General features: G+C 35.2%; 1 protein-coding gene across 1 annotated transcript in view; it reads left to right on the forward strand.

The window, feature by feature from the left end:
* The window catches only part of LOC111503713 (uncharacterized), a 309095-nt gene that overhangs the window by 275781 nt on the left and 8161 nt on the right, over positions 1-25153 (forward strand). Inside the window, exons 3-4 of the mRNA XM_074183331.1 lie at positions 21345-21467; positions 24347-24788. Of these exons, the coding sequence (XP_074039432.1) occupies positions 21345-21467; positions 24347-24788 (565 nt within the window). The remainder of the gene's footprint in view (positions 1-21344; positions 21468-24346; positions 24789-25153) is intronic.

A 25153-nucleotide genomic window follows, 5' to 3' on the forward strand; every position in this document is an offset into this window, starting at 1 on the left:
TAATTGAAATGGGTATTGAAGTTCAGAAAGTTATCCAACTGGAAGCCCAAATACTTGATATTCGATACAATTTCAATTTGTTCATTATTGATGTTTAGGTTAAGGCTATTAATATTAATGGTATCATATCTGTATTTACTTGTGAATATCATAGCCTGACTTTTAGACACATTCAATTTCAATTTATTCAAACTCAAATACTTGCTAATTGATTGTAAAACATTATTCATTTTTTGAATAGCCGTATCTAGGCAGACGTCACTACAAGCAATTAAGGTATCATCAGCAAAGAGGTTAATGAATTCGCATTCCACAAAGAGGTTAATATCATTAATGTATAATAGAAACAATAATGGGCCCAAAACACTTCCCTGTGGAATGCCAACATCATTATCTAACTCAGACGAAACTTCAGACTTGAAACGTACCCTTTGGCTACGTTGCTGGAGGTAGTTATTTAGCCATTGGTATACCTTGCCCCTTATCCCATATTGCTTGAGTTTATCTAACAATATTTTACGATCAATGGTTTCGAATGCTCTCTTCAGATCAAGGAACACAGTAATTACATATTTCTTATTATCCAATTGAGTTTTTATATGGCATAAAGTTAATTGTAACGCGGACTCGCATGAAAACTGTTTTCGAAATCCTGACTGATTATTCATTAAAATACAATTTGACTCAACATGATGTAATAACTGATCGTATAGAGCCACTTCGAGTAATTTTTCAATAGGTGGTAATGTATTGATTGGGCGAAATTCATCAGCTTTATTGGTATTAGGAACTTTTTGAATTGGTACAATAGTGCTAATTTTCAAACTTTGTGGAATTTCACCAGTAGTTAACGATGTATTAACGAAATTTAGAATAGCATGTCCTATAGTTTCAAATATCTCCTTTAGCATCCTACAGTTCAATATTTCATGAATAGAAAATTTATTGTTCATGCCGCGGATTATTTTTCGTAAGTGAGGCATTGTGAGTACTTCAAATTTATCGAATGGCATGTATATATTATTATTTAAGTTGGTCCAGTCTTCATTAATATTTATACTATGAACTATACTGTGAATGCTTTCAATAAAGTAGTGATTAAAACTTTGTGCTATTTCTAAGTTGTCTTTTATAGTTTTTTGCCCATCTAATGTATCAAAAATTATATTGAGTGGAGTGTTCAGATCATTTTTATCAACTAATTTTTTTAGTGTTTTCCACATTTCTTTTGGATTGTTTCTGAATATATCAATCTTATCAAAATAGTACTGCCTTTTCTTTACTTTCAGAAGGTTTGTCACCTCATTTCTAAACCGTTTGAAAATTTGCCATTTACTTTGAGTTTCATTATTAGAGTTATTTCGGAAATCTCTGTAAGCTCTGTTCCTTAATTGAATTTTATCAAATACTTCATAATCGAACCATGGAATATTTGACTTATATCGACACTGTTCTATAGGCGCCATATCGTTGATTACTTTTTCACATTTTTCCAAGAGATCGCGATAAATAATTTCAACATTAGCGGAGTCCAAATTGAAAGTTTGCATCATAAGACTAATTTTAATATTATCTAAATTTTCAACATTAAGTTTTCTGAATTGCTTCACAGTAACTTCAAATTTGATGCAATTAATTGAATTGACTGATATTATCGAGTGATCAGTGATTTTGGGGCAATTATGAACTTCAGTTTTTAAATTATTGAGATTACTCAAGACATAATCAACTAGTGTTTCGCTAGTATTTGTAACTCGGGTGGGATCATTTACACATTGTTCAATTCCATATGATAGTAGAAGGTTTTTCATTTTCTCACCATAAAAAGAATTAGTAAGCAGATCTATATTAAAATCTCCAACTACAATGCAATTTTTATTCGAAGTGAACAGACTATCGCAAATAGATTCCAAATCCTCAATAAATTTTGCATTAGAACTTGATGGTGAATGATACAAACATCCAACAAAATAAATTTTCGTAATGAAATCAATTCTTAATATTGTGCACCAATAGTTATCTTGTAGTTTGAATGTTTTGAATACAGAATAATGAATGTCATTTCTAATATACAAAATAACACCACCCGTAAATCTACTATTAGAGTCACAGCGAACATAATTATAATTATTAATGCAAATTTCGTTATCTTCAATATCTATGGTAGTTCTGGTTTCACTCAGTAAAATGAGCTTAGGATAGTAGCACGCAATACATTCTTGAATTTGATCACGATTTTTTACAATGCTTTGAGCATTAAAATAGATAATATCTGAATTATATAGTATATTAGGGCTTACTGACCATTTTTTAGATCCTGTTTATCTACAATAGTTGGTTTATTGTTTATAAATTTAATTGTTTTATTATTGTAACCATTTTCAATCATATTTTTCAGATTTTCCTTAATAAGTTGAAAATATGCATGCTGTGCCTTAGTTTGATCCCCATATATTCTGATACTGGGAATATCACAAAAATGTTTATTTTTCAAGATGAACTTTGCATCATCTGATGATTTTAAAATAACTTTTATGGGTCTAATTTTATTAGCAGTATACTTTCCCAGCCTGAACATTTTCAACTGGCTCTTATCAATATTGTTATAATTTTTCAGAACATTTTCCACAGATTTGATATCTTCAGACATTCTTTCCGGTTGAGTTTTCAATTTTGATTCATTAATATTAAAGATAATAATGTTTGAAGTACTTTGCATTTCTTCCGTAACAGGTTTTACTGGAACTGCTGAATTTTTCAATTTCTCTATCTCAGCTTCCAAGTTGTCTATTTTAACAATTAATTTGGGAATGAGTCTAATTCCGTTTTGACAATCCTCACAGTAGAACTTGAGAATTCTTTTACCCTTTAGGTCCATCATCTTCATCTCACTAGCGTTCAGGCCCGAACATTCTCTATGAGTGGGTCTTTGACAGCTATCACATGCTAGAGTCGGTTCAGCAGAAGTTTCTTTACAGGTGACACATTCCATAATTTATAGTTAAAATAATCCTAAAGCACCTGGACTATGAAATTCGTCTGTATAAAAAATCGAAGATAAGCGAATAACTTTTTATTTTGAATACTTATCACAATTGTCCTTTTTTTTATACACTTTTTGTAGGCACTGCAATAAATTAAATGTTAATGCAGTTATTTGCTTAGAACGCTATTTTTCGAAAAATGCTCATCAAAAAATAATAAGTCAGGGTTCTATTGGAAGCAGAATCGAACACCAATCAAAATGATTTGTTACTTAACCCCCTTCCCCATTCAAAATTACGATGGCAAAATCTACCCCTCCTAGGGGGTTGAACCACAATGAAATTCACCTGTTTTTTCGATTCCTCATATTGTTTACTGGAAAAAAGATATTAAGGGTGGTAAGTTTTCAAATTGACACCCTGTATATCTATTCGCTGTTGAATACTTTTCATGTCGTTCATTTCAAACGTCCCTCATTGACATTTCGATGATTGTCCTGAAAAAAAAATCACAAATTGACTGACTTCGAACACCGACAATAAATCTTACTGCCATGGAAACGTCCCGTAGCGTGCGGACTCCAAGCCAATAGACCTTCCTGCTCGTGTAATAGTTCACCCTGTCGTGTGGTTTCATACCAGTGGTTGCGCATAGATCATGATGTCCATGCGGGACCGCAATCTTCTCCCTTGTTGTGGAGGACTGTCCTAATAGATCACGCCAAACGAAGTGTGATGGATATATGTCATATTGGATTATTAGGTTAAGGCTTACTCTAAAGCGTTTCCAGTTTCGGATTCATATAGTGGAAGATAATGGAAAAGAAGTGTCGTATTTGATTTTCGTTTAGAGGTTCGTTTGTAGTTATAGGAAACTTTTGAAATGTATTATTGATATAGAAGATTATGAAGTGAAATTATTATTTAGGTTTTGTATTTTCTGTTAATATAAAAATTTGTTCCAATTCAAATGGAGATATTTTGAGGTGTGATTATTTTTTAGGAAGAATTCACTTCGAATTTAAATATTTTCTTCCTTCTCTTGGAAGTTTCCCAAAAAGAAAATGAAACAAATAATTCGCCGCCAATTCGACTGTACTATTTACTATCCATTTAACCTGTTAAACAACTACAAACGCACAAACTCAGTACAAAATACTTCCAGTTTTACTTTTACTTTAGGATGAGTGGTGTATAACTTCAAATTTTCGCCCTTTTTCTTATTGTAATATGAACTCTAGCTAACTTATCAGCACTAGGAACCCAACAATATATAACTTCTTTGCAAATAGGACTCAGACAAAATAATATGTGAACTCTCCCTCTCCCTCTCAATATCAACTGGTTAGTAAAAAACAAACACTCACATAACGCCTCTTTGGTGGTTCATGGTCAACCATAGGTACCGTTGACCCGGTCTTCAACACCAACACTTTTGCTTTCAACTTTTTTGTACCCATTACCGGTTTACGATTTCACTACCGATTTTCCCCAAATTTCGCACCACGCGCTTGGAAACCAAATAACCCCCTATTTAGGCCACCTTCCTCAGCTTCGAAGGCTGGGGGATGAGACCCCCGCATATCCAAGCATACATTTTGGAATTTGAAAACATATTATTGGATCCATTGAATGACGAAATTACGAGCATACATGCATACCTGTACTGGCATCTGTTTTTGAAAAATTTTTGAAGTTTCTTCTATTGATTTATGTATCGAAGAAGTATTTTTTATGTTTCTGCCGAAATATATACTGAAAAAATCATTTTAAATTCATCCATGACACGTGAATACATGCATATTTTGCATTCTTTTTTCAGTGGACTCGTCTTATGTGTTATAATAATTATTTACCAAAGAAGTAATTATTTTATTTATTTAAAGAAATTAATGTTGAGAGAAACATTATCTATTTTTCCATGACATGTGAATGAATGCATAGTTTGCATTCTTGATTATTATTACGTTTTATGATTTGAAATGTTATTATTTATATATGCTGAGTTGGCAGCCGCCACGTTTATTTCTAATTCATTTATAAAATAAACAGAAAAACAAGATTTGAACGAAATGTAACTGTATGGGTATGAGTAAATGAGAGATTACACATACCTAATGCTTTTTTCAAATGTATCCTTCCTCTATCACAATTTTTTAACCGAATCAAATTAGGAAATTCCAAATTAGAATTGGGTCACATTTATTGTGACATTGATAAGTAACATATTTAAAATTGACTTGCATTACATAATTTCAATAATGCATTCTTCAGTGTATCCACATAACACAAAATTGCAGACTTTTCAATTGAACTGGCACTAAAATGTGGCATTTATGGGACCGATACTTCATTCTGAATTTCCTGAGGAAATTCGTTCAAAAAATAATAGGGAAAGGGGCATATTGAAGAAGAGTACGAAATATACTTCTTGCAAGAAAAAAAAATTAGAAATTTTTTGGCTTTCGACTACTCCATCTTGATACAAAAAAAAGGATGAGGGAAACTTCCAAAGAAAGGAAGAAAGTAATCAAATTTGAAAATAAGTAACTCTATACATGGATGTGTAGATCATGCAAAGAAGTAACTTTCAAACACAAACTGAAAGAAAGTCCTTCTGAAACAGCTACTTTCATATAAACATTGAATTATACGATAGAAAAAAATTCTTTCGAAACAAATACTTCTATATGAACACTGATTTTTTTTCTTTCATATATTTCAATGTTTATATGAAAGTAGCTGTTTCAGGAGGACTTTCTTTCAGTTTGTGTCTGAAAATTACTTCTTTGCATGATCTACACATCCGTGTTTAGAGTTACTTATTTTCAAATTTGATTACTTCCTTCCTTTCTTTGGAAGATTCCCTCATCCCCTTTTTTGTATCTAGATGGAGTAGTAGAAAGTCAAAAACTTTCTTTCCCAAAAATTAATCACTCCTTCAATAACCCCTTCAATTAAAAAAAAATTATTGTAAGAATATTAATACTCACCTGAAGTGGAAAATCAGTACGAATATTCTTGATATAAACATATAGAATTATTTCGTAAAATATAATTTTTCTTCCATGAAGAATATTAATGCCTTGCACCCAATAGCAAGTCTTAATTGAAAAAATGAACAACTCTTGTGTCAATAATAATCAATGTAGTAGCAAGAAAAAAAGTATACTTATTACTGAAAACTATACTTGAAATGAATTCATAGAAATATCTAATAAAATAGTTATTTTCTTCTATGAAGTATATTCAAATCTTGAAAGTCAATAGCTATTCTTAATTAAAGAAAAGAACACTTCTCATGCTAATAATAGTTGATGTTTATTGAAAACAAAAACTATACTTGGTAGCAAGTTTTTGAAGCTCAGAATAAGTATAGAATTACTTAAATTTCAAGTATACAGAAAGCGTTAATACAAATTCAACTATACTTTCGAAATGGGAGGCTGATGATATACTTGAAAAAAGACGATTCGTCTTTAATTCAGAGTAGCTTTTTTCCGAGTAGTTGTTGATCATGGAATATGATGATTTTTCAAAAAAAAAAAGCTCCTCTGTCAAGTAGAGATGACTATCAGCCATCTATGTCTCATCATAACCAAACATTTTGAAGAAATTATTCTGGGCAATCAATTTCAATATTACTTTCAACCGAAAAAGTTTTCACGTCACGTTTTTGTCAACTTGTGTGTTGATTTCCAATGAAAAAAGTTATCCAACTATTTTCTAATTTATTATTGTCGAAACATTGCGATTGTTTTCTTCTATTAGTGACATGGTTTATTCGAGTAGTCGGTAATCCCAGATTCATTTTGATTCCTCTAATTGAAAATTTGATAAGAGCAACTCACTAAAAGTTGTTCAGAGTTCTCTTTATCATTGGGATTCATTATACTGGTATGTATCGATAACTACTCCAGACAAGGAAAACCAAACCACTGGCCCTGAAAGGAACAGAAAGTATGCTGAAGTGAAGAAGTTTGCAAAGTGGAAAACGGAAAAAGTTCCATGATAGAAACGGTGTTCTGAATGAACTTGAGGTTTCAAAGAGAGCAAAGTTCGATAATTCTATTGGAAAAGAATATTCGTAGAACCGAGTTGATGAAATGATGAATTGGAGGGTGAAAATCTGAAACCGGGAGAGTAATACGAAGCTTCTCCGAATTTTGTATAAGGAAACTGGGACGTAGATAATGGTAAGAATGAAAACGGATCTATAATCTTGACGGTTGCCAGATTTCAGCTGTACATTTGAATAATATTCAAATTGATAATGTAACCACTTATAAATTCTTTGGCATGTTTATTGACAATAATTTAAAGTTCGACAAACATGCAAATAGTTTGGAATCCGAGCTCTCCTCTAGATGTTAAGCAATGCGAGTAACTGCATTAGAGATCGGATCTGCAGTAGCTAGAATTGTTTATCATTCCCTCCGTTATGTCATTTGTTTTTGGAGACGCTGAATAAAACCAGGCAAAGATTCAGCTTCAATTTACTGCTGTCTTCTTCGACCCTAGCTGAAGATTATTCACAATGGTCTCAAAATGTTCAATCACCTTTCTCAAACTATAAGAATCATAAATCGCCTCAGCGCTCTTAAAAGAGAGTTGAAAGACTTGCTGTCTCCGAAACTTCATTGACCATGTTCATATATTCTGGAAGTTTTCATTAGGTTATTGTTATTAACAAATATCCTTTCAGTTCATGTAATCTCTCACTTTGTCCTTTATACAAAACTCACCTGGAACGTTCACTTGGAAAAAGTTTTACACAAAGCCAGACTGTCCCTATGGACATGTTGAGAGATTTGTGGTGCCACTTTTGGTTTAGGTCTCAAACAAATCTATTGGATTCATGTGATGATTGTCAGACCAATGATCACATGGTGCAATTGTCTGGTCGCCGAAGGCTTTGCAGAAAACGAAGGCGAAGCTCTCTGACTCACAAAGACAGGATTGTCTGGCCATCAGTGGTGATCTACAGGTAGATCTACCTCCTCTCCATATTCTTCTGGAGAGAGATTATAGATGGACTGCATAAAGACTTGTGCACATAGCCAATTACACAAATCAATTTGACTGTTGATTGACATTGGAAGTCACAGCATTCTGGAAATGACCTCTGACTTTATGCTTCCAACTGTCAACTACGAACTGTTCTATAAAGTACTGTTCCCGAGTAGAGAGGACTGGATCCTCCCGGAGAAGGGCATATTAAAAGCATATAGTTGTTGGTTCACTGATGAATCAAAAACACCTTCCGGTTCTGGTGCAGGTGTTTTCAGTCGCTGACCCAAGACAGAGATATTAACCTGCCTAGGAACCTATACGACTGTATCGCAAGCGGAAATTTACACTATTGAATTGTGTACGGAGAGATTGAAAGAATCCAACCTCATACACAAGTCAAGCGGCGTTGGGATCTCTTGGCTCCTACCGAGCAACGTCTACATTGGTGACAAATTGCTAAAAACGACTCACCTCGATAGAAAGACTTAACAGATTGTCTTTGGTCTGGATTCCTAGCCATACTGGCCTGGAAGGCAATGAGGCTGTTGACTCCTCTTGCAAAGGGTGCTGCAAGCAGCTCCATTGAACCAGAACCTGTCATTGGCATCACTTCAGGTTTTGCCAAACAAACATTGAACACCTGGATGGCAAGAAGATTTATGGATTTCTGGCAGAATCTTCCAGGATTGGCTCACTCCAAGGCGTTTATTTACCCTTCGAAATTTGATACCATACAGTTGTTGGACTACAGTAGGAATGAACTACGATGTCCAACAGGCCGTCTTGAATGTCACTGTCTTTTGAATCATCATATGCAGTGACTCGGACTGTCGAAAGATAGTGTATGTCTCCTCTGTTTGGAAAATGATGAAACAACAGAGCACATACTTCGTGCCTGCCCCGTTGGGGACCAGATCAGGTTTTTATAGTTCGGCAGAGCCGTACTCTTACCATCTGACCCGAAAGATCACTCACCATACAAACTAATCCGCTTCGTTAAGAAGCTGGGTTTGTTTGGTCGAATGTGAATAGGTGTGAGCCACAATAAACCCTCGCGGGTTGCCGTGGAGGGTCAAATAGAGCTACTCACTTTGGACCTAACCTAACTTACTTTGTGTGATTTCATTTATATTTTTTCACCAGGTCTTGTCATAAAGAATTTATTCTTTGATCAGTAAAGTATATTTTGAATTGAATTGAACTGAATTGAATTCATAAGCTTCAGTGAACGTCAATGAAATCTACTATTGCTATCAATTTCTTATATTTCTCTACTTTGTGTAGTTTTGATGACACTCATTTACTCGCCTATGAAATAGCTTTCAGTCAAGGAATGAATTTATTTGAATTGAATTGAACCAACATTTTCTTTCTCTTGAAAAATGCCATAACCTTTGGAAAAGTGACTGTTATCACAGTTTGTATTTGAAATAATTATTTATTGATCGTCTTCACATTCTTCAGAGAATAGCTATTGATGTTTATATTTTTTTAATACTATATTATAAGTATTTTGGAAAAGTATTTCATGTAATATTCTATCAATCGATTTTTCAGTAAACTGTCTTCTCAACTTCTCCCAACAACTAGCTACTCATTGCAATACCTAGTTTGTCATAGTCAAAGACCACTGCAAGCTCTCACTCATTTTGAAATGTGTCAATAGGTGGCACTCGAGTTCAAATATTATAAATCACAGACACTATTATCAATAACATCCTTACCAGACTGAGTTTTAAAAGGGCAATGAAACAAAATAATGACCACACCCGAACAATTTACGTGGCTATCAGGATAGAATATATGTAACATTCTGTGGCTATGAGGCGCAGCAAGCAAGCTTCAGTTAGTTACGTTGCATTGTTTGGCACGACAAAGTATATACATTTGTCATTGCAGCGTGTTCAGTAACAGAACGAAACAAAAGTCTACAAAAAAATCTGTTGCTGTATGAAGTCGGTCAATGGAAAAACAAAGAGAGGTGACTGGATGGAACGTAATAGATTAACTCAGCAGGAAAAATGTAGAAAACTGTTTCACAGGTTTCATTCCAGAGGCACTATTTGACGAAGAGTTAATTTACTGAAAATTACAATAATATTATCCGTAAAATGATAACTCAATTACAGTTTGGCAAATCTAGCTGTGCCACTGAGATGCCCGAATGATAAGCAGAGATGGTATAGTTGAAGTAAACGATATTGTGAACATTTAAAGTTGGCGGCCTAAAAGGCAAAAAACCAATACTTAGAAATGAACCGGCTCCGAAATAGTCCACGTGGACTGCAGAATTGACGGTTCGTATTGGATAATTTTCACCAACCGGGTTTTATGATTGGCTCAACTGAAGAGTCATAAAATTAAATGTAAAGGCATGTTACGATGACGGGGATGTGGAGATGGTTATCGCCGTCGTGTTCAGTTCAGGAACTGATCACGAGTTTGTTGTTGAAATTTGATATTGGTGCAGTTATAATTACTTGAACTTTTTTGTTATCTGTTCAAAATGTTGCGTTCTTGAACAAGTACTAATAGTAATAGCGAGTATGATAACAACGCAGACTGTTTCCAGTGTAGTGATTCCAATAGCGATGATGAACAATACGAAAAAGAGATAAGATTCGTATGCATTTGAATATTGAAAAACAGAGAGTATGTTTCAATGTATATAAGAATCTACATATCAAGTTTGGTTTCGAGGGAAAAAACCTATTACAAGCAACATCAGATTTGACCGAAATTCCTTTCTCAACTGTACGTAAAATGGTCAAAAACAAACCTTATGAACGCAAGACGCGATGTGAAACAGGATTACCAAAACCTTCAGATGTTAATCTAATGAAATTATTGAAAAAAAAAACAATAAACTACTGTTACAAAAGCAATGAAATTCCTACAACTGAAATCATAAGGAAGAAATTGAATACTTCCTACCATAAGGTGAGCTGCTGTGACAAAATTCTTCAAAATTGGATAATATATATAGACAAGAACAATGGCAAATTTTCTATTTGGACAAAACTTGGTATGACACTAACAACACAGTTACGAAAGGGTGGACTGATGGTTTGATAATGTGTACGCCCAACATGCCTGCAAACAAAAGATCGCTACTAATCATTGTGCATAGCGGAGGAAGTAGAGAATAGATTGCGAATTCTTTGAAATTATGTGGAAAAAACTTGAGGACTGCAAACATGGAAGCTAATATTTTCGAGGAATGGTTTGAAAACACATTGATCCCAAATTTGGATGCGAATAGTGTAATTTTTGGAGATCACAATGCTTTGCAATAGGTAGATGATTCGAAAATGAAACAATGCATAAAATAAAAATGAACCCTTGACATTTCACTTTCATACGCTGGTGATATTCCAATCGTGGTGAGGGCCCAACAAGTAAGCACGGAAAGCTATTTCATCGAAATCCATTTCGTGATTATAATCACAGTTATGCACAAAAAATTCCAGTTTTATGTGAAATATAGACCTATTACCAGTTCAAGAGTAATTTCGACTTCACACTCATGTACATTCGCGTACAGATAAGGCACACTCAAGAAACCTGCTGAAATGTGATGGGATTTCACGAGACTTATGAAAATCTAGTACAATTTATGCAAATATCGATGCCACCATGTCATGAATTCGAAAGTCAGCTGAGAGAAATTTCATTTTTGCAGCGAGTGATTTTACGTGTTGAGATCTTCATAGATAAGTTGGCACTGATACCTAATAAAATCAGCAAGAACGTCATATTTTTTGGAGGTGACGAAATCTTACATAACTGAAATGAAAGAATGAAGAAATACTGAAATGAAGAAATGAAACCTGTGGCATTAAAAAGATCCCAATACAAAGATGCTTTCATATACCAGAACTACAATAAATTTCTAACTTCACTGTCACTATTTTTCTCCCTCCTGATTATCAAACCAAACTACCCGAGTCAACATAAATACGTCATTGCCGTATTTATACAGTGTGTAACAACGAAAACTTAACAGAGCCGTATTTGAATATAAAAAGTAAGATTTTTAAAAAAAGCTTGGACACGTCGATTTCCAATTGCAGGAGGACACCTTTCAGACTAATCAGATTTTTTGTAGTACGCACCCCCTCGGAGGGGTGCGTCCCTTTTTTAGATAGGGAAAGTAGGTCGAGTGGCACCATGTTTTAAAGGTCTTTCGAATACCTTTACATCTCTGTTAAAAAAAAATTTTGTAACTATTAGTTTTCGAGATAATTTGAAGATTTAAAGGTATTTTCATTGAGTTCAACTCTTTTTAAAATAAATCAAATTGTTTTTAAGGTACAATTTACGTTCAGAACTTTCATGAAAAAAATAAATTTTTGCTTCTATGACAACCTGCTAATACGTGTCCATTTAATTTCGTAAAAAAGTAAGAATTATTTGTTTATTACGAGGAGATTTTTTCGGGGGATGGGGTTGGTTACCACCCTTACATTTCAGGTAAATTGAGTGGCACCTCCTCATGAAGGTTGCCTTTTGACGTGGATATTTTATGCTCCTGATAAAAAAGTGAAAGATTAAAGATTGGTTTGATCACAAACAACTTTCCTTAAATTTCAACAAGACATTTTTCTTACTTTTCTGTCATTGTAAATCTTCCTTCTCACAATATCAATTCATAACTATTCAAAATACATTCAGACTATCTTCAACGACAAATATGAAATACTTAGGAGTTTTAATATATTCTCATTTGAGATGGAACTTCCATATAAATTATTTAGGGAAACAATTAAGAACTATTCTTCATAAGTTCCGCCAACTTAACAACAGATTGGACCTGAAACAAAAAAAAAGTTCATTATAGTCTTGTACAAAGTCATTTGACATACTGCCTAATAGGATGGGGAGGAGTATCCAAAACTTACCCGTATCCATTAAACGTAATACAGAGAAAATTCTTAAAACTAATGTTGAACAAGTCTCTCCGCTATAGTAGTGACAAGTTGTATGAGGAATCTGGGGTGTTCGACCTAAAACAATTATTTCATAAGACACTTGTGCTAAATCAATTCAAGGAAAAGAGAAAACTAAGTCGGCCGAGCCATGAGTATATCACACGTCACAAAAATAAATATATCATACCACATGCATCCAAGAATGTAGGTCAGAGGTCCTATAATTTTCTGGGACCAACTGTATTCAACTCCCTACCAGATAGCATACATTCCCTAGAATCATCTTCACATCTAAAAAAAGCGGTCGATGAACTAATTAGAAGTCAACCTCGTGAGAAATTTGGTCAAATATTCGATGATGCCATTTGAAATGTTCTATTCAAATTAAAAAAAATGTACTCACCGTCACGTTTTCGTAAGACAATTTCCAACTTGTAAGAAATTTTATTTACACCTTCCATGTGATCTATTTCATCCTTACACCTCTCCAATTATTTTGTGATCCGAGTGATTTTTCTTATACATGTGATTCATTTTATATATAAAAGTCTTCGATGTTCTTATGGTTGTTATAATAGTTATTTCAATCTATTCTATTTATAACACACTAAAATCACTTTTTTAATCTTTTTCTGTCAATCTTCTTCGGTAATATTATATACTTCTCTAATTAGCTCTTTTATCTCCTCATCAAATTCTGGAAAATTATTTTTACGCCTGATGCTCTGTTTCAATTTTTCCCAAATCAACTCAATGGAATTGAGAACACAGAAATAGGGGGAAAGTCTCAGTATGGTGTGTCCACACTCTTCAGCAATATTCTCAAGGGTATACACTTTTTTAATAAATGTTTTTGTCAGTAAAACTTCGAGTAGTTGGTTGTTGGTATAATAATCTTCAAAATACAAATTGTTATCCATTGAGAAACTTTGTATTTCATCTTTCCTCGTATTTTCATTCGGTACTTTGATGAACCGTCGCGAATGATAGAAGGAGTTGTCAAGAACACACTATTCGCATACAAATTTGGGATCAATGCGTTTTCAAAGAATTTGGAACCCATCTTTCACTTCCTCCGCAGGGTACAATCATTAGTCGCGATCTTTCGTTTGTAGGCATACAATTCTCGAACCATCAGTCCACTATTTTGTAACTGTGTCGTGAGTGTCATACCAGGTTTCGTCCAAATAGAAAATTCACCGTTATTCTTGTTTATATTTAGTTATTTGTTCTAAGTATTTGTTATGCAATTCCACTATTCCTCTGCTTTCCATAACTGCTTGCCGTTTCTTTATTTGAAATCTAAAGCCTAGTTTTTTCATCCAATTCTGAAGAGTTTTGTCACAGCAGCTCAGCAGTAATCAATTTCTTCCTTATGGATTCAGCAGTCGAATATTGTTTTTTTTTTTTCAATGATTTTATTAGATAAACATCTGAAGGTTTTCGTAATCCTGTATCACATCGCGTCTTGCGTTCATAAGGTTTGTTTTTGACCATTTTACTCACAGTTGAGAAAGGAATTTCGGTCAAATCTGATGTTGCTTGTAATAGTTTTTTTCCCTCGAAACCAAACTTGAGATATAGATTCTTATATATGTTGAAACATACTCCCTGTTTTTCAATATTGAAATGCATCTTATTCACTGGTATCTCTCTTTCGCATTGTTCACCATCGCTATTGGAATCACTACACTGGAAAAAATCTGCGTTGTTATCACATTCGTTATTACTAACGCCGCCAACTTTAAGAGTACACAATATCGTTTACTTCGACTGTACCGACTGTATAGTCGAAGTAATTTAGTTCCCTATAACCAGGGAGATTTCTAAATCGCCCTGTTTGTAAATGAATAAACCAATATTTGGTTGATTCTCACAAACCTCCCTTGAAAACTATAACTGTTGAATTTCTCAGCCTTTTTGTTTAATTTGAAATTCTACCACTTCCGAAAAAGAAGTGAGTCAAGAGCTCATCTTATTCTCCACCTACTTTAGATAACTTTCCATTAGGGAAATCCGGCAGTTTTTAACAGACCGTTTGTTCAAGCTGGAAGAAGCTTCGCAATCTATTCTAAACGACTCCCATTAGTCACTATTCGATTGGAAGTGAAACAACACAAATCATTGGACTCGATCCATTTCATTCTAGAAGTTTCGAGTCGATAATACGTCACGAGTTCATGAGTTGATGAGCTATAGGAACTTTTGAAAAATGTATAATTTCTGCTGTTTCAATATTCAGGTGTTTCAATGCTCTCCGTTCAAAAAATATGGTAAATTTTCATTTGTTCAAAAAAATATTCATTCATTCATCAATTTCTATTCTGTTCCCATCAAAGAAGTCCCCCTTAGAATTAATAGACCAAACCTAACCTAACTGAATTGAAGAGGTTATATTTTTTAGGAGTGATTAATTTTTGGGCTTTCTACTACTCCACCTTGATACTATATATATATATATATATATATATATATATATATATATATATATATATATATATATATATATATATATATATATATATGTAAAGAATTATTTTTGGAAATTTCTACCTGTGCAGCTTTTTTTAAAGTGAATGTAGGATAACAACATTTGGATTAAAGTATAAAGTACATTATCCTATTAATGCTAGATTGGGTGAATTCATTGAAACATTGTTATATGGATTTTTATCTAACGTTAAAAGATAGGAATATATCTCACTAAGATGATTAATATCTGTTTTTTTGTTGATGCAATTTTTATTTTCAGCAATGAAGGCCGTTTCAAGAAAGGACCTTTTTGTTAAATGTGTTTCACTAGCTAAGACCTTAGTGCCATCAAAATTCATATGGTGGTCAAACTTATTGACATGTTCAGCTAGAGCACATCTTTCAGGATGGTGTCTACAATCGCTTTTGTGAGAAGTTATTCTGGAACTTAAAGTTCTTGACGTTTTTCCAGTTACCAAAGTTGGTAACAGCTTTTATCACTAGAACCACTGACATATGTCATGTCAACTATCTGTCAATCCTTCCAAATTAATGTTTTGTGAAATTTCGACATGTGACATTATTCTTCCTTCAAAATAATTTTAAACTGTAACGTTTTTCACAAATATTTTATCCAATATCAGACATCCTTCAACCAGTTTCATAAATGTATTGTATTAATGTTCATCCATCATGTGTCCAATATTTTACATAACCATCGTATGAAACATCCTCAAAAAGTTGTAAGTCTAACCATTCATAATTATATATTAATATTACTTACACCCTCAAATTGTAGCATCCCTGATGATGGAAACAATTTATTAAATTTCCGAAAGCTTGGACAAACTCTTTCATTTGCTGCTTAGCCCTTAATGGGGCCAAGCAGCAGTTGGTTCCATATATATATATATATATATATATATATATATATATATATATATATATATATATATATATATATATATATATATATATATATATATATATATATATATATATATATATATATATATATATATATACATATATATATCACACTTGGCTGCACCATACTGATGATGGGCCAAAAGCCCGAAACACGTGTCTATGGTTTGCCACTTTCATATATATATATATATATATATATATATATATATATATATATATGTATATATATATATATATATATATATATATATATATATATATGTATATATATATATATATATATATATATATATATATATATATATGAACTTGTTAACTATAGCGTGATTTTCTATACGTAAGTCGTCAAAATTGATATTGAAGCAAACTATGTTTGTTTTATTTGTTTTGAAACATAAGGAGTTTGAATCACACCATTGTTTAACCTTATAGAGATTTCAGACGTATTAAAAGTCATTAGTAACATCAAGCCATAGGTTAGGTTAGGTCCAAAGCGAGTGGATCTATTCGACCCTCCACCGTAACCCCCAAGGGTTTATTGTGGTTCACACCTATTCACACTCGACCAAATAAACCCAGCTTCTCAACGAAGCCGATTAGTTTGTTTGGTGAGTGGTATTCCATATCAAATAGTAAGAGTACGGCTCTGCCGAACTCTAAAAACCTGATTCGATCCCCAGCGGGGCAGGTACAAAGTATGTGATCTGCTGTTTCATCATTTTCCAAACAGAGGCGATATACACTGTCTGCATATAATGATTCAAATGACAGTGACCTGTAAGAAGGCCTGTTAGACATCATAGTTCATCCCTACTGTAGTCCAACAACAGTTTGGTATCAAGCTTCGGAGGGTGAATAAACGCCTTGGAGTTACCGAATTCTGAAAGATTCTGCTAGGAGTCCATAAATCTTCTTGCCATCCAGGTGTTCAATGTTTGTTTGGCAAAGCCTAAAGCAATACCAATGACATTGCTTTCCAGGCCAGTATGGCCAGGAATCTAGACCAGAGACAATCTGTTGAGTCTTCCTACCGAGGAGAGTCGTTTTTGGTAATTTGCTACCAATTTAGACGTTGCTCGGTAGGAGCCAAGAGCTTCCAAAGTTGCTCGACTGTCCGAGAATATTTTTTCGACTTGTTCGAAATCTCACTGCACACAATTCAAGTCATAGGAATTATTATCGATGATGAACACAATCTGGAATAAGTTTCGAATTATTTTTTTATTTGTTAGTTTATGTTGCTATTAAAGCGTTTTTTTTCTGTTTTTTCAAACTTTTATTTATTATTGACTATAGAATGAAGCTGTTTAGAATTCTAAACTTGTGCGTGCCAAGGATCAACGAGCAAATCCTAACAGTGGTCAAATACACCTTCCAACAGTGGTCAAATACACTTCCTATCAATTTTTATTACAAATAACATTATATTGAGTATCGAGTCCTGTTAGGCAAACAGAAACTTCCTAAAAACTTTCCATGACATGAACGGTTCTAATGGAAGATGTGAAATAAAATTACCGTTCATTTTTATTCTATCAAAGTCTACCTCCAACAATATTGTCAAAAGTGAAACGATAGCAAGAAAAACTGACCTCTTGCAAAGTGGAAACATATTTTTCAGTTATTCGATTACTTTACAGAGATCATTCAAATAAAGCAGAAAAAGGATAGGACCCAGAACCGAACCTTGTAGTAAACCAGATGTATTATTCTCAATATGCGATGTATTTCCTTAGAGTTTTACTAACTGCTTCCTGTCTGTTAGATAACTGTGAAGTTATCCTCTAAAGCCATAGCACTGAAGTTTAAATAATAGTGTTTCATGATTCACGTAGTTGAACGCTTTTGATCAACCACAGAATACTGCCCCAATAGGTTCTTCATTAATTAAAGCAATATATACATCTTCCAGAAAAGAGATGATTACATCGCCTGTGTTTTTATGGCTTTGGAATCCATATTGAGACTCGCATAGTATGTTATGATTACTTAAGAAGTTAAGCATTCTCTTTTCACCAATTTTTCAATTATTTTTGATGCCATAACCATACTCCTGTATATTTTATTATATCATATCGCTAACTCATTCCATTTTATGAATTACAAACATCCATTTTGTTGTGTGATCTGCCTCATTTCTCGCTCTAGCGAACATTCTTTTCAATGTTCATATTTGTTTTTTCATCCCTCTGGATGGTTGGATAATTGCGGAGCCGGTATTTCGCATGAGGCCTCCTTTGGTCTCAGGAGATATGATGCTCTGCCACATCACTAATCTTGACGTAGTTCAAGTCAAATCTGAAAAGAAGTTGTTTTTCAATAATGACATGTCACTTCGGATAACATGAAATGGGAACATAATTCGGGGATGTAAGAATCCAATTTGAAAATTAATGAGCAGTGAGAATACGCAGTGGTCTAAGCGGCGTCATTTTTCCGAGTCTAATTCGCAGGGTGCAGAAATGTTTTCTTTTGATGAGATAACTCTGCGTCAACAATGAATCCTACAACAAAAGTTGAAAACCATTGCACTCACTCATTTGTAGCAATGAATGAAGTATTTTATCATTATTATCATTATTATGTGTCAGTTATAGAGCGGTTAGTATCAGAAATACGCGATGGATTGTGGCTGCTCTTGAAGTTCAACTCAGTACACCTCGAACTTCTCTGTTTGAGAACTCTTTAATTAGGAGAACTGCAGAAAATGTTGAGTCTTTTTCTTCTATATAAGCTTGCGTAATAGAATTATTAGATAGAAATAGAGTGAACCCAGTCATAAAACGAGGAATAATTGACCTTTTGTCGTTATGTCTTGAACAAAATTTATATTATAACAATATTTATTCCTCCTCAAAAGGTTCAATTATGGGAAATTCATTAAGCCCCTTACTTGCAGACATTTTCATGGATAATCTATAGAAGTCGATCTTTAAACATCCTTTGATTAAGGATTTCTTGTATTGGCATAGATATGTGGATGACATTTTGGTATGTTCTACAGGTACTAAGAGGCAATTAGATACTTTTCATAGGAATATTAACAGAATTCATGAAAACAATAAATTCACTATTGAAATAGAAGCAGACAACTCAAATCAATTCCTTGGACTCAACAATTAGTAGAAGGAACAAACATGATTTTTCAATTAATCACAAACCGTCCTATACGGATATTACTATACATAACTATGCTACCCATCCTTATCAACACAAAGTAGCAGCTTATAATAGCATGATTCACAGATTAATCAGAGTTTCTCTTTCAATAGATAATTTCAATAAAGAACTTGATATCATCAAGCAAATTGCGGTTGACAATGGGTTTGAAGCCGAATTAATAAACAAAATACTTGCCAAGAAAGTCTACGCAAACGCAATTCGAGACGTTTTTCCTATTGATAAAATAGATAATCAAAATTATAAAGCTTTAACGTATTTTGACAACCAACCAAATTCGAGATATCAGAAGTATATAAATTAAAATGTGGAACGTGCCCTAGATTAGATTAGATTAATATGGGGCTTCTGTGCTGAATAGCCACTACACTGCGACTTTTGTAGGTCTATTGTGTGTGCCCCCATGTATGCTAGAGTTCCTTGTCTAGGCCCGTCCTTGCAACTAAACTCCATAGGCCAGACCTCAAGTTCCCCATATATTGAGAAGGTTGTGGTTTTTCCTCCCCTAATGTTGCAAACCTCATCCTTGACAGACCTTCGCCATAGCATAGTATGTGTACGGAGGTTTCCTCATCCTCTTGGCAAAGCCTGCATAAGGCTGTGTCTGCCAGTCCGACGTTTTTCATGTGGTTGTTGAGTCTACAGTGTCCCGTCAATAGCCCAACCAGAACTCTAGTTGATCGCCTATTCAGACTTAGTAAGTACTCTGTGAATTTTGGCGATGGCTCTTTAATGAACTCTTTGGCCTGTCTCATACCCGGCACCTTATTCCACCATTTTTGAGATTGTTTTTCCTTCAAGTTGCTGTTACAAGTTTTTCGCAGCGCTTTTGCTGTACCACAAAAGGGTTCTGGGCCAATGGGGGAGCATCGTGCTCCTTCTCCTGCTAGTGAATCAGCCTCTTCGTTGCCCTTGTATCCTGTATGGCCTGTTACCCTGGCTAATGACAGTCTGTTTTGCCTACCTATTTCTTGTAGCTTTTCTAGTCAGTTCCAGACCAGTTTGAAATTGACCTGCATGGAGCTGATTGCTTTTATATCTGCTTGGAACGTGCCCTAAGGTATATATTGGTCAAACTAGCAGAACATTTAGGAATCGAACCCAGGAACATCATACGAGCTATGTAAATAAGAAAACAAATTCAACATATTCAAATCATCTTTTAGAAGATTTCGAATATTTCGAAATTTTGCACATAGAAAATAAAGGTTTGAAACTGAATCATTTGGAAGCAATGGAAATCAATGAACTTAAAAATTCAAACTGGATTTGAATAGATCACCATTATTGAACTTGTTTTCTCAAAAACTGAGAAAGAATTATTATTGATGTAGATGTGAGGTAATATGGTTCAGGATGAACAGGTACCTTAGGTAGAGGTTTAGGTAATTTTTTGGAGATAGTCTCAATTATGGTTACCTATAGCATATGAATATTAGTGTAAGGAACAACTTGAAGTATTCAAATCACTTGACAAATCTACTGTGCTAGCGAAACATGTGATATATTTTTCAAATGAAGTTTGTGGAGATCAAATCGTGAGGTGTAGTTTTTTAAATTACTATGGATCTTCATTAAGTAACGGCCGAATCAATAAAAAAGATAGGCTTGCGTAATTGCTATTTTCTTTACTTCACTTTGACTGAATTATAAAACAAAAAACTAGTTTTAATTCATAATACTTTCAGTTTTCTCTTACACCAGCACAAATATTTCAGGTTTTTCAAAGCAAATATTATATCCTTTGGAATTCACAGAACTATTCGATTCAGCGTAATATTCCGTGTTCGAAGTCAGGAAAGTTTGTACTGAAGTCGCTTTTATTTGTTTCCAGATGCAATTAGGCAGTTTGCTGCCAAGTAGATGTGCGCTGGCGCTATTTTTTCTACAAACAGCCATGTTTACGACTCTACTGCCTTCCTGTCCACCCGAATGTATTTGCCTTTCTCAGACACAGGTAATTATCGAAGTAATTTTATTGGATTTTATTGTTGGTTACTTTTCACAGACACGAAATAGTGGAATATATTCTTGCAAAATTTCAGAAAGGACTAATTTGTAGAAATTAATGTGTATTTAGACGTTTTAGATAACACGCTAATAGTGTTAGCCACGATAAACTCTTGCGGGTTGTGGTGGAGGGGCGAAAAGACCCACTCTTCGGACCTAACCTAGCCTAGATATCACGCTTGGGTCAAAATGGCGAATACAAAGCGTAACCAACCTAAAAAAAATACATGTAGTCTGAACTGAATCTTCACTCGAAGTGATTGCATCAGTGAACACTTTTAAACAGAAAATGATATCTCAAATTACTCAAAACAAACATCTACAACATATCACAACTGCGCTAATGACAAATACTCAGAGAAACTAACTCAAAAAAAGGTTAGGTTGTTTCAGAAATTTTGTCCGTTTTTATGAGTCTACTTTCAACTGTAATACTGTGGATACATGTTCAATTCAATCCCTTCAGCACAAAAGTTGTTTGCTAGGGACTCGATGACGTCGGCGAAGGCTGTTTTTGCCTGATCCTGATTGACGAATGTTTTACCGTTGGGAAAGTTATCGAATTGCTTGAAAATATGGTAGTCGGTTGGCGAGAGGTCTATGAAGTAAGGTGGGTCAGACAGAACTTCAAGGTTCAATTCGGAAGGTGGTTTGTGGGACGTGTGGACGAGCGTTGTCGTGGATCACTTTTGTTGACCAGTGCTGGCTGCTACTGAGGGATATTTTGGTACATTTCGTCGATTCACTAAAATTAGAACCCGAATGTGATGGTTTGGCCCGGTTGCGGAAAGTTATAGTTAATCACACCAGCCGCAGACCACCATATAATAAAAACTTTTTTTGGTGGATTTTCACCTTTGAGAAGTGGCTGGATCGCTCATCGGTGTCCAAACACTGTCCTTTGAGACGTGCCTGGATCGCTCATCGATGTCCGAACAGTATCTTTTGAGAAGTGCCTGGATGTCTGAATGGCTCATCGGTGTCCAAACACTCCTTCGAGAAATACTTGGATGGCTCAGCGATGTCCGAAAACCGTCCTTTGAGAAGTGCCTGGATGGCTCATCGGTGTCCAAACACAGTCTTTTAAGAAGTGCCTGGATGGCTCATCGGTGTTCAAATACTGCCTTTTGAGAAGTCCCTGGATGGCTCATCGTTGTCCAAACACTGTCCTTCGAGAAATGCCTGAATGGCTCATCGATGTCCACACACTCCTTTGAGAAATACTTGGATGGCTCATCGATTTCCAAAAACTGTCCTTCGAGAAGTGCCTGGAAAGCTCATCGGTGCCCAAACACTGTCTTTTAAGAAGTGCCTGGATGGCTCATCGGTGTTCAAACACTGCCTTTTGAGAAGTGCCTGGATGGCTCATCGGTGTCCAAACACTGTCCTTTGAGAAGTTCCTGGATCGCTCATCGATGTCCGAACAGTATCTTTTGAGAAGTGCCTGGATGGCTCATCGTTGTCCAAACACTGTCCTTCGAGAAATGCCTGAATGGCTCATCGGTGTCCAAACACTGTCCTTTGAGAAGTTCCTGGATCGCTCATCGATGTCCGAACAGTATCTTTTGAGAAGTGCCTGGATGGCTCATCGTTGTCCAGACACTGTCCTTTGAGAAATGCCTGAATGGCTTATCGGTGTCCAAACACTCCTTTGAGAAATACTTGGATGGCTCATCGATGTCCAAATACTGTTCTTTGGGAAGTGCCTGGATGGCTCATCGGTGACCAAACACTGTCTTTCAAGAAGAGCCTGGATGGCTCATCGGTGTCCAAATACTGTCCGTTGAGAAGTTCCTGGATCGCTCATCGATATCCGAACAGTATCTTTTGAGAAGTGCCTGGATGGCTCATCGTTGTCCAAACACTGTCCTTCGAGAAATGCCTGAATGGCTCATCGATGTCCAAACACTCCTTTGAGAAATACTTGGATGACTCATCGATGTCCAAAAACTGTTCTTTGAGAAGTGCCTGGATGGCTCATCGGTGTCCAAACACAGTCTTTTAAGAAGTGCCTGAATGGCTCATCGATGTCCAAACACTGCCTTTTGAGAAGTGACTGGATGGCTCATCGGTGTCCAAACACTGTCCTTGAGAAATGCCTGAATGGCTCATCGGTGTCCAAACACTCCTTTGACACCGTGACTCCTTGGACACCGATGAGCTCATCGGTGTCCAAACACTGTCCTGAACGTCTCCTGTTGCAGAAAATCCACTTATCATCACACGTTACGATCCGATCCAAAAAAAGTTCGTTTTAGTTGCGCAATAGCATAAAAGAACATACTTCGAAACGTGACAATTTCTGTCGATCATTAAAACCGTGAGGCACACACTTTTTGAGCTTTTTGACCATTCCAATACATTTTGAACCATCAACAAAAATCGCATGGGAGCTGACGCCCAGTTCTTCCACACTCACTGTTTGTGATGGGTCAGTATCCACCAGGATCCTCAAATCCTCGTCCTGTATAACTCTGGGATGACCACTTCGAGGCTTATCTTCGATGCTAGAATCCCCGGAACAAAATTTCGCAAACCAATGTCGAACAGTACGTTCATCAACACTATCATTGCCACCTGCCTGGTTGATTTTCAGGCTGTTTCGTCAGTGTTTGGTTCAATTTGAATTGGCCGAGAATCGCTCAACGACATTTCATAGTAATAAGCCAAAAAAAGGAAATAAATTCAAATTTTGGAAACAGTTCAAAATCATCTATCGATCAGAATGACATTAAAACGAATGAAAATTTTGAAATAACCTAATGACATTTCCCTAACTAAGTCCTTATCCAATATAATCTGTTAATCTGGAATGATCTATTTCAGGTGCTGTGCAACTCCGGCGGCCTCCGAGAAATCCCCAAGAAGCTCCTGCCGTCCACTGTCGAACATCTCTCTTTCACCCGCAACCACTTCCCTCTGATCAAGAGCGACTCGTTCGCCGGTCTGCGATACTTGCGAAAGCTCTCGTTAGACGGTAACAACATATCCATCATCAAACCCTTCGCCTTTCGAGGGCTGCCCCGCCTCCGTGAATTATCCATCCAACAAACTCCTCTAGCGACGGTCGCTCAATTTGCTTTCGCTGGCCTCCAGAATATCAGCTCCATCTATCTTAGCCACAACAAGATTAGGCAGGTCGAGGCCTACGCGTTCGCGGGCACTTCCAATCTGAAATTGTTGGTTTTGTCTAACAACCCCATTTATAAGCTCGATAGTCATGCCTTCAGTGGATTGAACGGGGTGGAAAGGTTGACATTTCCATCAGGTGAGTAGCAAATAATAGCCACGATTATCTAATTCATTCAAATGACATAAAAACCAGGCTGGACAGTTTTGTACACTGGTCATTCATTGGATCTGAAAATGAGTTAGCGACAATGAAACTTTTAGTAAAGGATTCTGCCGCAAAATCACTACGTTCATAGTAAATACATATTTATGAATAGGAAAATACATTTATAACAGGTTGCCAGTCAAAATGTGGCCGCCAATATTTTCATTTGAAAAAATCAAGCTACTAAAGTACTTCATGGAGTAAAGGCCGGGTCGATTCCTCTATGAAACCCTTCATCACTTGGAAGGATGGAAAATAGTCATGAAATAATTTAAATTCATTCAATCAAATACATG

The sequence above is a fragment of the Leptinotarsa decemlineata genome, unplaced genomic scaffold (genome assembly GCF_025532065.1).
Source record: "Leptinotarsa decemlineata unplaced genomic scaffold, Ldec_3_MD MMD2_tig00026336_RagTag_RagTag, whole genome shotgun sequence".
Classification (NCBI taxonomy): domain Eukaryota; kingdom Metazoa; phylum Arthropoda; class Insecta; order Coleoptera; family Chrysomelidae; genus Leptinotarsa; species Leptinotarsa decemlineata.